The sequence below is a fragment of the Dermacentor variabilis genome, chromosome 11 (assembly GCF_050947875.1).
Source record: "Dermacentor variabilis isolate Ectoservices chromosome 11, ASM5094787v1, whole genome shotgun sequence".
Lineage (NCBI taxonomy): Eukaryota > Metazoa > Arthropoda > Arachnida > Ixodida > Ixodidae > Dermacentor > Dermacentor variabilis.
This window is the reverse complement of record NC_134578.1, coordinates 60,621,476-60,634,695: the sequence shown is the minus strand read 5'-3', so window position 1 is coordinate 60,634,695 and position 13,220 is coordinate 60,621,476. Positions and strand designations below refer to the sequence as shown.

Sequence of the window (13,220 nt, the reverse complement as noted above, 5' to 3'; positions counted from 1 at the left end):
CAGTATTGGCGCTATATAAGTAAAGTTCACGTGCGCATCCGCTTTTTACCTATGAAAGTGCTATTGTAATTAGGAAATAATGTTACCTGGGAGGAGAAGATAAAAGCGCATTGCACAGTAATATCGTTCCATTTCACTAACACCACTTCGTCATAATGCTGGCTTCTGTATCAATTATGGATAACAGTGGCGTATATATTTAACCGCAGTCAGTGTGGTAGTGTCGCGAGCATCCCCTCGTCGTGTGTGAAGTCAGAAACGAGAGATGTGGCATGGCTGATGCGCCGACTTGTACGCAATAATACACTCGCCTCTCAATCATTCGCTTCTGAGCCACCATGTAAATACGTGCTTGATCGCCTTTTTAAAATCGTCAAATATGCTTAAGTACATGAACTGGGACATATCGGCAAGTTCTGCATATAGGAGGAATAAGAAATATATAAAAATAGAGCATTTCGGCATACCTATTTATGTTAATTTAGGTAATGACGATATATATATATATATATATATATATATATATATATATATATATATATATATATATATATATATATATATATATATATATATATAGTTTTTTATTACATAATCTGCTGCATTGTAAAGTTAAACCTCGGCCGGCTACTCTAATGGATGGTAGTTTCTAAAACAATACGAATAACGAAAGGAATAATTTCACAGCCCAATCACCAGCTTACAACCCAGCCTTAATGTATCTGACAAGTATAATCTTTATAGCTCATTCGAATACATTAATTGAAAGCCAAACAAATTTTAAGCAAGAAAAAGAAGCTAGAAACAAACACTTAAGCAAGTTTTAGACGTTCGCATAAGGTATATATTACGATCGCGGCATTCAAGTATCAGGCGTAGTCTTCGTTCTTCGTTGCTTTCAGTCTTGCCATCGTAGCTGAAATCCCCCTTTAGACGTACTTTTCTGTGCATACACCTGACATCGAGATTCTGGTTATAAACATCCGCGATATAGAATCAACAAAGAGAGGTAAGAATGCGATGTCATTTCTGTGAATGAACAAAACTGAATTTCAGGTTTTACAAATAAAATTGGCGAAAAAATGTGTGATGACGTGCATTATTGATATATTGAACATAAGTTCAAGATTTGCACGTGCTGGCTGTGTCTGATTATTCGGGCAGCAAAGTAGTCTGTAAGGGTACGGCTACTAGTACAGCCATTGAAGAAGTTGACATTTGGCTGGGCTACAATAATCAGCGGTCACAAATCGGAAAATGTTGCCGCTAGTGTTCTATATGTTTTATGCAGTCGCACTGATCAAGTCTTGAATACCTCTGCTGACTATCCTAGAGTCAGGTGCATTTTCAGGTGCTCTTAGCTTAATGCAGTTTTTGGAATGACTACAGATAATGCAAAGGAAGGTGCGCATAGACGTATTTTCAATTTATCCAGGAAGGCGTCGTTGGACCTAAGCTGAAGATCAGGCCAATTGAAGCAAGCGAGCGTTCCGAATATGGCCCTGAAGCTCACCTCGTTGACACTATTGAAGACTCGGATTCTGACAACGTTTATGGTATGTATGTTGATTGTTTCAACTGGTTAAAATTTCCCGTACTACTTAAATGAATCTTTCGTGACTGCTTGCCGCTAGTTTAACTACGATTAAGATAAATATGCATTAACCATCGTGAAAGCAATATAGGACATATAGCAAAATGATGTGAACGACGCTGTGGCACGCATGATATTTGCTTTTGGCTTATATTGCACACGCACTGTGTTGTCAGGGTTTCTTGTGAGCCATGCTTAAAAATATATGTGGAGTTTTACTTGCCAAAATCACCATCTTATTTATCACGCATGCTGTAGCGCGCTACTCTAGATTAATTTCTACCGCCTGGGGTCTTAACCATGCACCCACTTTACGGTACACGAGCGATTTTGGAGTTCGCCCTCGATCGGAATGCAGCCCGCCGCGGCCAATATTTCACACCACAACCTCTTTCTTAGCAGGGCAACGCCAAAGCCACTAAGCAAGCAGGGTGGAACTGCTAGGCTCCCGAAGATAAACCTACCTCCGATACAAAACAGCAAATGTATTCGGTAGGTTTTAAAATGTAATCTCTGGTTAACCAGATATTACGTGTTACAAAATCCTGATATAACCAGGGGGCCCGAATTGTGACATTATCCTATTCGGAAACCCCCGAAGGCAAATTCAGCTGCCGGCAAAATTCATTTCTCTGGCACCTGCCCGCTAATGGATACGCATAGCTCAGACTGCCTTAACTTGAAAGCTGTTTCTGTTTCGATGCAATATAATCAGAGCGCATGCTAATTAATTATTTGTATACGGATATCATAGGATGATTGCTGCCATTAAGGGAGAAAGATCACAGTTCTTATGCCGTATTTTGCCATTTTAGGGAAACTTGTGGACGAGAAAACGATGATATCTGAGCGTGCTAGAAACGATCGCTATGGTTTTGACCCATGTAAGTAACGTAATGCTGGAACCGAATTCCCCCTTTGCTTAATTATGGTAATTAATTTTTTAGCCGCATACAGCGTAGAAACTATCTTTCCGGAGGTGCTTATTACGTGTGACTCAGTATTTCACCGTGAATTTAGGAGCACAAAGAAAATGTTAAAATACGTGATGGTCACGTTTCAAGTGGTGAGTAACATTTCAAATACTTACAAATACCTCGAGCTATTGTCAAATCTTTAAACCGTTCTGATTTTTTTTCTTGGTGTTCAGGTTGTCATACGCTATCTTGGGGTTAGAAACCCTAGAGTTCGACCCATACTACGGGGCATCGAATTGACAAATGTAAGTTCTCTAACATTACATTGCTAAGAACCTCGGAAATTCGTGCTGCTAGCTTAAAGAATGAACAGTATGGCGTTATTTGGAGGTTTCAAAGGCAGCAAATGTGTTTTTGCTGGCTAATTTGCTTCAAAGTGACGAGGAAATTGTGTGGCCAACCAAAGTTAAAACAAAGAAGAGTTTACTTTTGGCTAGTTTTTTTTTATTTGTAAATAGAATGCTTTTCTAGGCTTTTATTCTGGGCTGTTTCCAGTAGCGCAAAGCATTGCCATTATGGTCCCATGATACTTAAAACTCATAAATATGTTGGTAGGGGCGTTCATTTTAATCTAGACATCCTGGAAATGGGGAAAAATGTTGCTACGGGCCACTACCATTGGAGACGAAAATGCGGGTCGTGTTGAGATGATGACGACGATTGCTGAGCTAGCGCTGGCCGTAGCCTTTAGGCCAATGTGGCGTATCTGCTTGCAAATATGCTTAGGTTGTGGAGTTTAGCCAGATTTTTGTCTGCGTTCTTCCACGTACCAGTTTTAGTGGAGCTTGGGCGTTGGCTCACCTCATCACGGAGTGCTACAGTGAGCGCTTCGGCAAGCTTATCGCTATGGTGCCAAAAGACACCTCGCCCACACCGGCTTTATTATCTGCTGCCCAAGACTTACCCAAGACTTGCATTGCTCTCCGATCGCCGTAATCCTTGCGTCTTCTCTGCGATCGATGATGAAGACGTCGAGGACTGGATCAACCTGTACGAATGCATCAGAATCAATAACTAGAGGGACGCTACTCTTATGGTAGCAAACGTAAACTTTTACCTCAGTGGCGCACCTCGTGTACGGTATCATCCACATGTTGGGTTACGTTAAAGAAAAAGCTCGCAGTCACGCCTAAAAGACGAAGCCTTGATTGGGATAGCAAATGATTGTATACGAACTAAGATTCGTAGTTTTATTCGTCGTGGAAATAGCAGAAAACATTCGCTTGCTATATAAATAGACAAATATGGTTAAATAAATGGAGAAATATACCGAGCCTCCCGCACTTTGCGCACGAACTCTTGCGGCCATGGTAAATTGTTCTCCGCAAGAGACCATCGAGGCGCACGACGCACAAGTGTGCATCGCAAAGGTAAGCAAGAGGCCACACCAGACGCGGAAAAGACCAGATTCGAAAGAGGCCACAAGTTTAAAAACAAACCACCCGCATTTCACCTTCGGACAAGGAAGACTTATCAGCAGTCAACATTTTGACGAGCTTGGCCGAATCTAGCGCATCTGCAAGCCTTGATCAAACAGCAACAACACTGCGAAGATACACGTGACGGCTGAGAAGAGCGGCTCTTCAATGCACAGCATGTTGGGCCGTACGTTGCGAACCCCGACGCGGTAACCACGAGGGAGACTAGCGACCAGAGCGGCAAAAGCCAGTGCCACCAACCAGAAAAGCTGGTTGCACGCTTCAATGGCTCGCAGACGACGACCTCATTTCCTGGACTAGTCTACTCTTCATGATAGGTTCCGTGGTTGCAAGCCACGCCGGAAACGTGTAGTTTGGCCGAGTGAAAAGAGCGAGTGTACTTGGGCTCAGGCGCCCGCACGACGGGCGTTCGAGAGGTGCCGAAGAACAAGTAAAGCTATTGCTTGGGCTAGTTGGTTCATGCATGAATGCGTAAAGGCAGCTCGAAGAACAAGAACGAAGAACAAGAACAGCAGCAGACGTTCTGGCCGTCAGGCAGCTGTCGGATTGTTTACAATATATGTATACCCTCTGATATATATATCTAACATGCACATCAAACCTGCAGCATGTAAGAACGATGAAGATCATGCGCGGCTAAAAGAGAAGACGAGGCCCACGGCGCATCGCTCAAGCGTGTATAATTAAAGTGCCTTTCCATGTTTTCTCGGTTCCTGCAGTCTGAATCCCGACACTAGTAGAGGCGTCGGGGTAGGTTTTCTGGACACCGCTTAACAGACCATCTGCCCGTCCAAACACCTGTTTGCCGCAGGAGTGGCCACCTAATAAGGTGTAGCCCCGAGTTACGTCCCTTACCACAAAGGAGGAGGGGAGCGCTGGGCTGTGATCGCGACCAGGACATCCCAACACATGGCGAACTCAATGCTGAGACAGGTGACTAATATAAGTTCTCGATCTCCCTTGAGCTTGTGCGTCAACGCGAGAAAAATTACAGAAACGGGCGAAATCACAGCACATGACGAAGACAAAGCCTTTATATTAATTGAGGGCACGACAACTACTGCCTGTCGGTAGCGGAAAGAAACGGCATTAATTTGTCTTGTTGATTTTTGAAGCCGCCGCACTACGAGCGTGTCCCCAACATTAGCAAGAAGCTTGCCTTCATTAGGCTCGTGCAGTGATGTTCTCAACAGAAGAAAAACCTTTATTCCTGCGGAAATAACCGCCTACTTGCCGTCCCGACCTTGATCCGTCATGAGTTCTTGCAAGGCTGTCCCAATAATCGAGGTCCCGTTGCCTCGGCTGCAAGCCAGCATTTGCCCGAGTCAAACAGAAATAATACTGGCCAAGACTTATAGTCGTTGTGAAACGTCACGTGTGCGCGTGCCTCAAATGTCAACGACACAAACTAGCCAGGCTATCACAATCAGGCCAGCCGCCCACAAAGCCATTTGCGCAAACTGTGATGAACTTTCTCGAATCGTCCCAGACTTCCCATACCGATAATGACTTCGTAAGTGACCACTGATTATGTCGCACGCTATGTAGAGAACAAGGGTCTTCAAGCAGCGCCACGGTCGAAGTAACGAGATTCTTTAGTGAAAATGTGCCTCTGAGGTACGGTGCGTCAGCGGACGTAGTAGCAAACCGAGGAACTGCTTTCACGGCTACAATTTCAAAGAGAGCACTAAGTCTCAGCTATAAGGCTCAGTGACCACAGCCTACCACACGTTAACAAATACCCTAACAGAGAGCTTGATGAAGTATGTTGGGCATATGCTGAGTAAATACGCAGAGCCGCAAGACAAAACTGGTATTACATTTTACCGTACATCACATCCGCTTATAAGACAGCGCAGCAAGAAATTCCGCCCCAGATCACAATGCGAATGCGCAATGTTGCGCCCAGCAAATAACAGGCCTATTAGTTATATCACTGCCTGGGCGCGAGCTTTGAATTTCGGTTGGGCCCGAAGCATGGAGATCTTGTTCCACTGTGCTTTTTGTGGTAGGGCCCTGGAAAGTAGCCAGATGTATAGGCAAGACCGAGGGTGGCGCACGTAAGCCTTTGCAATGAGAGAGACAGGTCTATGGTCTGGTTCTTAATTCAGAGTGCCATGAGCTGTCATGCTGCTCCCTCGCTTACAGGGATTCGGTGGGTGTCGAAAGACGTGAATATTTGGAGACGGTTTTAACGGCCTATGCTCTCCACATTGAGCCTACCCGCCGCAGCGGTTGTACTGTGCCACAAACACGGGCATTCCTCCAAGACTTCTATGATGAATATCGCTAAGCTTCTACATGTTCGTGTCACTGCAAAACAATTACATTAAAGCGGACTATACCACGAAGGCAGCGGTGAATTGCCGACGAACGTAGTGTGACAAGTGGCTAGACTGATCACAAATATCGCCGTGGTCTTCCCAACCAAGTGGGGATGTTCGGTACCGGCACAGCAAGACGTTTTCCATCTCCCGACGTTGTTTACGTCAACACTTCGACCCCGAAAAAACGTGGTGTTGTCATCATGCAAAACGCGCCGCTTCACTGCAAAGCAAGGTTTTATCCGCCGTTTCGAAACCCTTCTACATGCGTGAGGTTAAACGAGATTTCCCGCTGTAGACAAGATTGGTATTCACACGCTTATAATTAATGTAATCAACGCTTGCAGTGCCATGTGCAGCGCATGGCCTAGGCGCCGTATGTTTATTTATGTCTTGATTTAGATCTTCATATTCATATTCAGGACTCAATGGTAAAGGTATAGTTTGTCAAGTGTATTGCCTACTTGCTTGGTACACGTCAGTGTGATTGAGCTTTTGCCAAATCTACATTATACACGAGCTTGTCTTCTATTTTCCATGGCTTCGTATACCATGGTCTGAGAAATTAATATTTTTATTTCTGGCAGTACACACAGGAGCATATATATTACACATACCTCCCAGGAGGCGGCATAGACGCATTGAAGTCGCTATACAGTATTAAAGATTATGTGGCAAGGAAAACTACTTTGTACGCCAATTTTGATTTGCTCTACTTTATTACTGGGTAAGTAGCAAATGCTGTCTTCTTCAACGTAAACGATAATGAATTGGACGTGCTGTGATACATACGAGAAGAGATGTCCTTTCTTGATGTATTATAATGTGCAAGAAAATATGTACTCCTTTATTTGAGTTGTAATGTAATTGGTAAAAGCGATATGAACTTGCTATCGTGTGTTTTTTAGAGGCCTGAATTATAAGCATCACCACGTACGAATTATTTTTTCACCGGGATAAATTTCGCAAAATGAACGCCAATTATGAAATCGTTTTGTGCGTTGCCGCCCGAGTCTTTGTACAAGTACTTTTTATTCGGTAATTAAGAAGAAGCGTTGGCTCGGGAACATTTGTGTAAATACATGCGAACGTATAAATCGTTTTTCTGGGGAACTAATGCACCAATTTTGAGGTGCCTCGTTGCATTTAAAAGAAAAAGGAGAAATGTAAAAACAATATCAAGTAAATTCCAACTTAAGCAGCCAATTTCGAAAAATATGTTTGGGAACTTGCAGAAAGATGTATGTATGAAGTTCACAACTACGTCATCCAGTATCAAAAATGGTCACTCATATTTATAAGCTAGACGTAATAATACACCCGAACCAAACTAAAATAAACTTTGCGCAGGCTGGTTTTCGGGTGATAAATATTTTTTTGGAAATAGTAGGGGTAAATATATTTATTATAAGGGTTCTCTGCCATTGACCGGTCACTTCATGAATCGTATTCTTGCGCGAACGAAGAAATATGTGTACTGAAGACTAGTTAAAAAATATATTGAAACGCACCGGCAGCGTTGACGAAAGCAGCTGGCAGCTCGCGCCAGGCGGTCACTTCGTCGGGTGATAATATTCATCCTCTAAGAGGGGAACGCCCCTAGCATTCCTACCGGCGGCAGAAGCACCATCCCAGCGTCTCTAGAGATCTATGACAATGACGGAGTGGTGAGTTTGAGACATGCCGCATACTCAACGTCACAGGACTATGGTGCAAATGAGGTAGTGGAAGCGGTGGTGAACCACATCATATATGAGGGAAATCACGGTCCAAAGTATGCAGAATGCGCCCGTGTGCCGATAGCATTTCGGTGAGCCCAACCTGACGAGACAGGGACCAGATCATTACAAATGAACTGGGCGAAAAATGTGATCATTTTTATCGTCAATCCTGCCAACGCAGCTGCTTCTCGGGGGAGTTCAAGAGGCGTGTTGTGGACAATGGGCCGATCTTGCGCAAAGATGGTGAGGGTGTCTTGCGCTTGTTCACGGGTCGGTGCTACTAGGGATGAAAGGAATGCGTCTAGCGCTAATGCGGTGTCTCGATCAAATTACACAAAAAACGAGGCACAACCAGCCACGTAGTGAAGCGAACAATTGTTTGCGAATTGGCTGGAACATTGCCCTACGAACGATTGTATTGCAAATACGTTTAATGAATATGAGCCCAGCTGCTACATTAAAAAAGAAAATCCAGGAAGATATCGGAGCTTTCGCGTCTAGAGGCCTTAAGTTCGAGATTATTTTCTAGTTTTACCAACGAACTAAAACAATGCCCTTCTTTTTGAGACGAACGTTGTTTCCAAACAAGGCAAATGACTTACAGTAAAGAAAAGTAATGCTCTTATATTATTGTAATGCAAATACTACTACTACTACTACTACTACTACTACTACTACTACTACTACTACTACTACTACTACTACTACTACTACTAATAATAATAATAATAATAATAAAGTAACACTAATGCAAATAGCCATGTTTCGCAAGATGTGTGATGCTTTTCCTCATCTTGGAAGCCCTTATTGCAGTACATTATCCTATGCATTTTCAGCATGCCTATGTCTGTTGGACCTTTCGCGTTTGTCTGCTGTTGACCTGCGCTACTATCTGTTGTGCGTATGTGCTTAGTAGAAATTTATTGGAATATTGACTAGCCGCATAAGCCAACCAATTTACGTAACACAGTTGGATAAACGCATTCTCAACGTCTCAGCTACCGTTTGCGACGCAGATCAGCGTCAGTGCTACGTTCGCTTCCGGCACCACATTACCACGATTTAAATGTATACACGTGTGGAAGATTTTACGCAATATGCTGTCGCTCTATCGAAGCAAACGCGGCTACTATGAACAACAAACCTTTGATTATTAAAAGCCGACAGCGGCTGTGACCAATATTGATGCCGGTTTTCACATGAGTGTTAGGCGAAAATGTGAGATATACCAAGTTGTCAATGTATATTATCATTACGGTGTGGAAAATGGGTAAACCTAGCAGACGCTTTATATACAACAACTATTTACACATTGGAAAACCCAAGATGGAAGCTGCTCGCAACATATGATCTCATCACCGGACAGATCGCTGTCTCGGTGTGCATTATTCAGACACTGAGGTGGTTGAAAAGTTCGCTTCGAGATGGGAGAAGTGGAAAGCATCATTGTATGGGCAGGGGAGACGGTGAGCCACCGTCCAGCCATACACTTTTATAGCTCATGTCAGTAACTTGGCGTAAAATTTTGTAAGGTCATGTGTAGTGCCACAGAAGTTTTTCAGAGAGGCCGTAACGCAGATAAGGAGTTCGGAGAAGAGCAAAAGGCCCGCAATAGAAACGGACGAGCGGGTGTCGATGGTCGTAGCGGACCTTCTCAGGGAACAGACTGGGAAAGGGAAGTCGCGTCTCTGTGGTCTGACCAGCCGGGTGAGCCCAAGCTGCAGCGTCGAGGGCATAATCTGTATTGATTGCATGTATTGCATGCCGTGATGGCATGTAGGATGGAGTGGAAAAGTAAAGTTGGGTGTGGCTTTGCAATAGGTAAAATGTTGAGTAACCGGCGATGTCGTGGCGGTATGAATTCTAGGCAAAGGTGCCGTATGGAAAGGTTATATTCTAGACCTGGTGACCGTCCAAGAGGTACATCGCCCGCCAGTCAATGTGCAATTCAACTGCTCTGGGAGTCCGTTTGTCTGCGGGTGGTAAGCAGTTGCGAGACTTGTGTTCTGAAGAGCAGCAACGCAACATTCCTTCTACGGCTTGTGAGAGAAAGCAAGAAAGCAGCGGCCGCAATCTCTGTGCAGTTGCCTAGGCACACCATGATGCAAAATGGCCACATGAAAAAACAAGTCGGTGCCATCAGTGGTACAACTAGTCTGTAGGGCTCCTGTGATGGCATACCAAGTCGATCGCAATAGTGATCCATCTGTTTCCCGAGTGGAACTTGGCATATGGGCCGAGTAGACCAAGACCGATGCGGGAAGGGGCTTCTTATTTATGTCGATGGAGTGAAGGAGGCCAGGAGGCAGTAGAGAAGGCCGTTTGTTGCCGCTGGTGAAAGTCACACACTACAAACGTAGCGTTGACCTGAACGATAGGACCGAGCCAGAAAAACTGACGCTACACGTGGAGGTATGTTCTGGACACTCCAAGGTGGACAGCGATTGGTGGGTTGTGAAGCTCTTTGACAACAGCGCCACAACGGTGCTTTGCGATGAAGAGTAGAAGTCCACCCCGTTGGTGGATCGATTGCTGCGGAAAAAATAACTTCGCATAGCTCGAACAGAAGGAATGAAGGGTCAGCATGATGCGATCGTAGGCGATGGACGATATACCTTATTGTGGCACCACTTTGCTGTTCATGACGTATGTTAAAGTGGTTAGCGATAACCAGGACTGCGACGTAGGCATGCCGGAAGGGTCTGTAGGATAACGTGATGAACATCATAAGGTGCCCTGATGCGTCCGACCGGACTTGTGTACGGCGTAAATGGTGTTTCCCTCCAACTACAACACTCAATGATGAAGCCTGATGACAGAGAATATGGTGGCCGATGATGACGCAAAGTGCGAGTCCCTATATGAGCAGGCGGAATTTCGCGGCAGGTACCACTAAAGCGCGGCATTCGCGCTCAGTGATAGAAAAGTTCCGCCATAATCACGAAGGAAGGACTGGTAGCGCAATGGCATATTCTTGTCCATTTTAGTGGTGGGTACCTACTCCATGACCACTAGCATTTGTATGAACCCCGGTAGCTGCAGAAGGGTTCAAACACATCAAAGTGGGTGGTGTTGTAAGCAAGGTAATCAGGGTGGTGAAGCCAACAGTTAGCTCTTCACGCCATAAAAAGGCGGTGTCCTTTTTAATTAAGCCAGCAACTAGCTGGGCCACGTCATTGAAATTATGGGAGGAGCGAGAGAAGCAGAAATGTAAGTCGACAAAACTCCAAAATTATTTAGCTGAGTGGGGAAGAGCAGCATCTTTTACGGCACGCACATTGTCGGGTCAGGATGGACGCCACTAGCACTAACAAGAAAACCACAAACGACGATGTGGAGTAGAGTAAACAGGTTCCTGGATGAGTTCAACGTAAGTCTGGCTCTCCAGAACACTCCAAGAATTACTAACAGGCGAGTGAAGTAGCTCTCCAAGGTAGGGCACAAGCCGATAACATCGTTCATATTGCGTAAACAAGGAGGAGGAAAGAACTTTATTGTGTGCCCTGCGAGTTGGTGGGGAGGGCCAAAGGCCTCGCCTAGGTGACGGCCAGGAGTTCGTGGGTCCTGGTGGCATGCTCGGCCCGCTGGACGGCCCATAGTTGATCCTCGAGGGCGGGGCTGAGCAGCACGGCTTCCCAGCGCGTGCGAAGGCTGCTGCGTAAACAATAGACAAATTATAGCCTCTACGGAGAGAATCCGTCATCTGCTCATAGGTTGCCGGGGCGTCTCACTAACTGAAATACATAACCTTGAGCTGGTAGAGTCTATTTGTTGGGACGAACACCGTCTTCTCGCGGCCCATGACTTTGACATGGATCTTCAAGTAGTAGATCCATGGACGAAAAAAGAAAGGGTCAACCGAATCTCCACGCTGAAGAGGACAAGGTCGATGCACATGGTGGTTCAAGATTTGATATTCAGCAGGAGGAGCTCATGAATTAGTCGGAACATCAAGGAGTTGTCAAAATGAGGGATCCTTGCATTGCTATGAATAATATTGTCGACAGGAAGTGGGGTCGACCTAGCAACAGGATGTGTTCGAGAAGCTGCGTTAGGTAGTTGAGAGGGCGATAGCGCGTCAGCTAGAGACTGCTTTTATTCGAATAGGAACGTGATGCGAATGTGGTATTACTGCAGCCGAAGTGGCCCAACGAACGATGCGACCTGATCGATCTTTCAGCGCCGAGAGGCAGCACAGAGCATGATGCTAGGTGACCTTGTCGAAGCAGCTTCATAAAGACAGGTGCATTATGGCTCTAGAACTTTTGCTTGCGTTTCTTCTTGTGCATACTTGCATCGCTATAGCCATGGCCAGTGACCGTACAACGCCACGTTAAAAAGAAAATATATCGCCTCTTCTCGCTGTCTTTACCTGTAGCATGGTAAAAGATATTGAACAAGATTTGTTTTCTGAATTGAGAGTACATGTTATATAGGCAACTTGAATAAAAGGTAGAGTGAAAGTGTTTTGACTTTAGTAAATGAGCTTTTAGGTTTTTGTCTGCTCAAGAACAGTCATTGTGAAATACCGTTACTGAATTCGACTTCAAAAATTTTATTTTTCTAGCCATGACATGATTGCGCTACAAGGAAGCAGAAGGGAGTCAGCTCTTTCAGGTAAGTTGGCGCACACCTGCCTGATCCTTTTTAGGTTGTGTAAATTGGAACGTGTGTGACACCCATTTTGTGTGAAATTTTTTTAGCCAAATTTGACAGTTTGATTCAGCAAGAATTCAACCAGCACATTGTTCTTAAAGTTTATAGTTATGTGGACGATTTGCTTGTCTATTTATTTGTTCCACATAATGACATTAGTAGGGCAGTAAATGAGCGTGTGTTTCAAACAATGCTCGCTCTCGTTATCTTTCACAATGGAACTTCCTGAGAATAGCACAATCCGGTTTTTAGATTTAGTGCTCTATTGTAACTGGCACGAACATCTTTGTTCAGAACATTTGCCGCGTTCTAAGAAGGCCATTTTACCATTTGACTCCTCTCACTGTAACTGGTAGAACGGGGTATAGTTTCATCGTCCCTCAATTCATCCAGGACCAAATCTTTTGCTGACAGGGTTTTTCGCATAGCTTCAACCTACAAGTGTCACGTCTGAAAGCCTAGGGATCGCCTTCGAGTGTGCTAGCCCCAGTGGGTTCAACGAGGCTCCA

The 13,220-nt window shown here is 44.7% G+C and overlaps 1 protein-coding gene across 1 annotated transcript in view; it reads left to right on the top strand.

The window, feature by feature from the left end:
- LOC142564127 (venom metalloproteinase antarease TserMP_A-like) overlaps positions 1–13,220 on the top strand; it is a 56,487-nt gene that overhangs the window by 19,938 nt on the left and 23,329 nt on the right. Inside the window, exons 4-9 of the mRNA XM_075674983.1 lie at positions 1,436–1,556; positions 2,410–2,478; positions 2,542–2,660; positions 2,745–2,816; positions 6,922–7,061; positions 12,623–12,672. Of these exons, the coding sequence (XP_075531098.1) occupies positions 1,436–1,556; positions 2,410–2,478; positions 2,542–2,660; positions 2,745–2,816; positions 6,922–7,061; positions 12,623–12,672 (571 nt within the window). The remainder of the gene's footprint in view (positions 1–1,435; positions 1,557–2,409; positions 2,479–2,541; positions 2,661–2,744; positions 2,817–6,921; positions 7,062–12,622; positions 12,673–13,220) is intronic.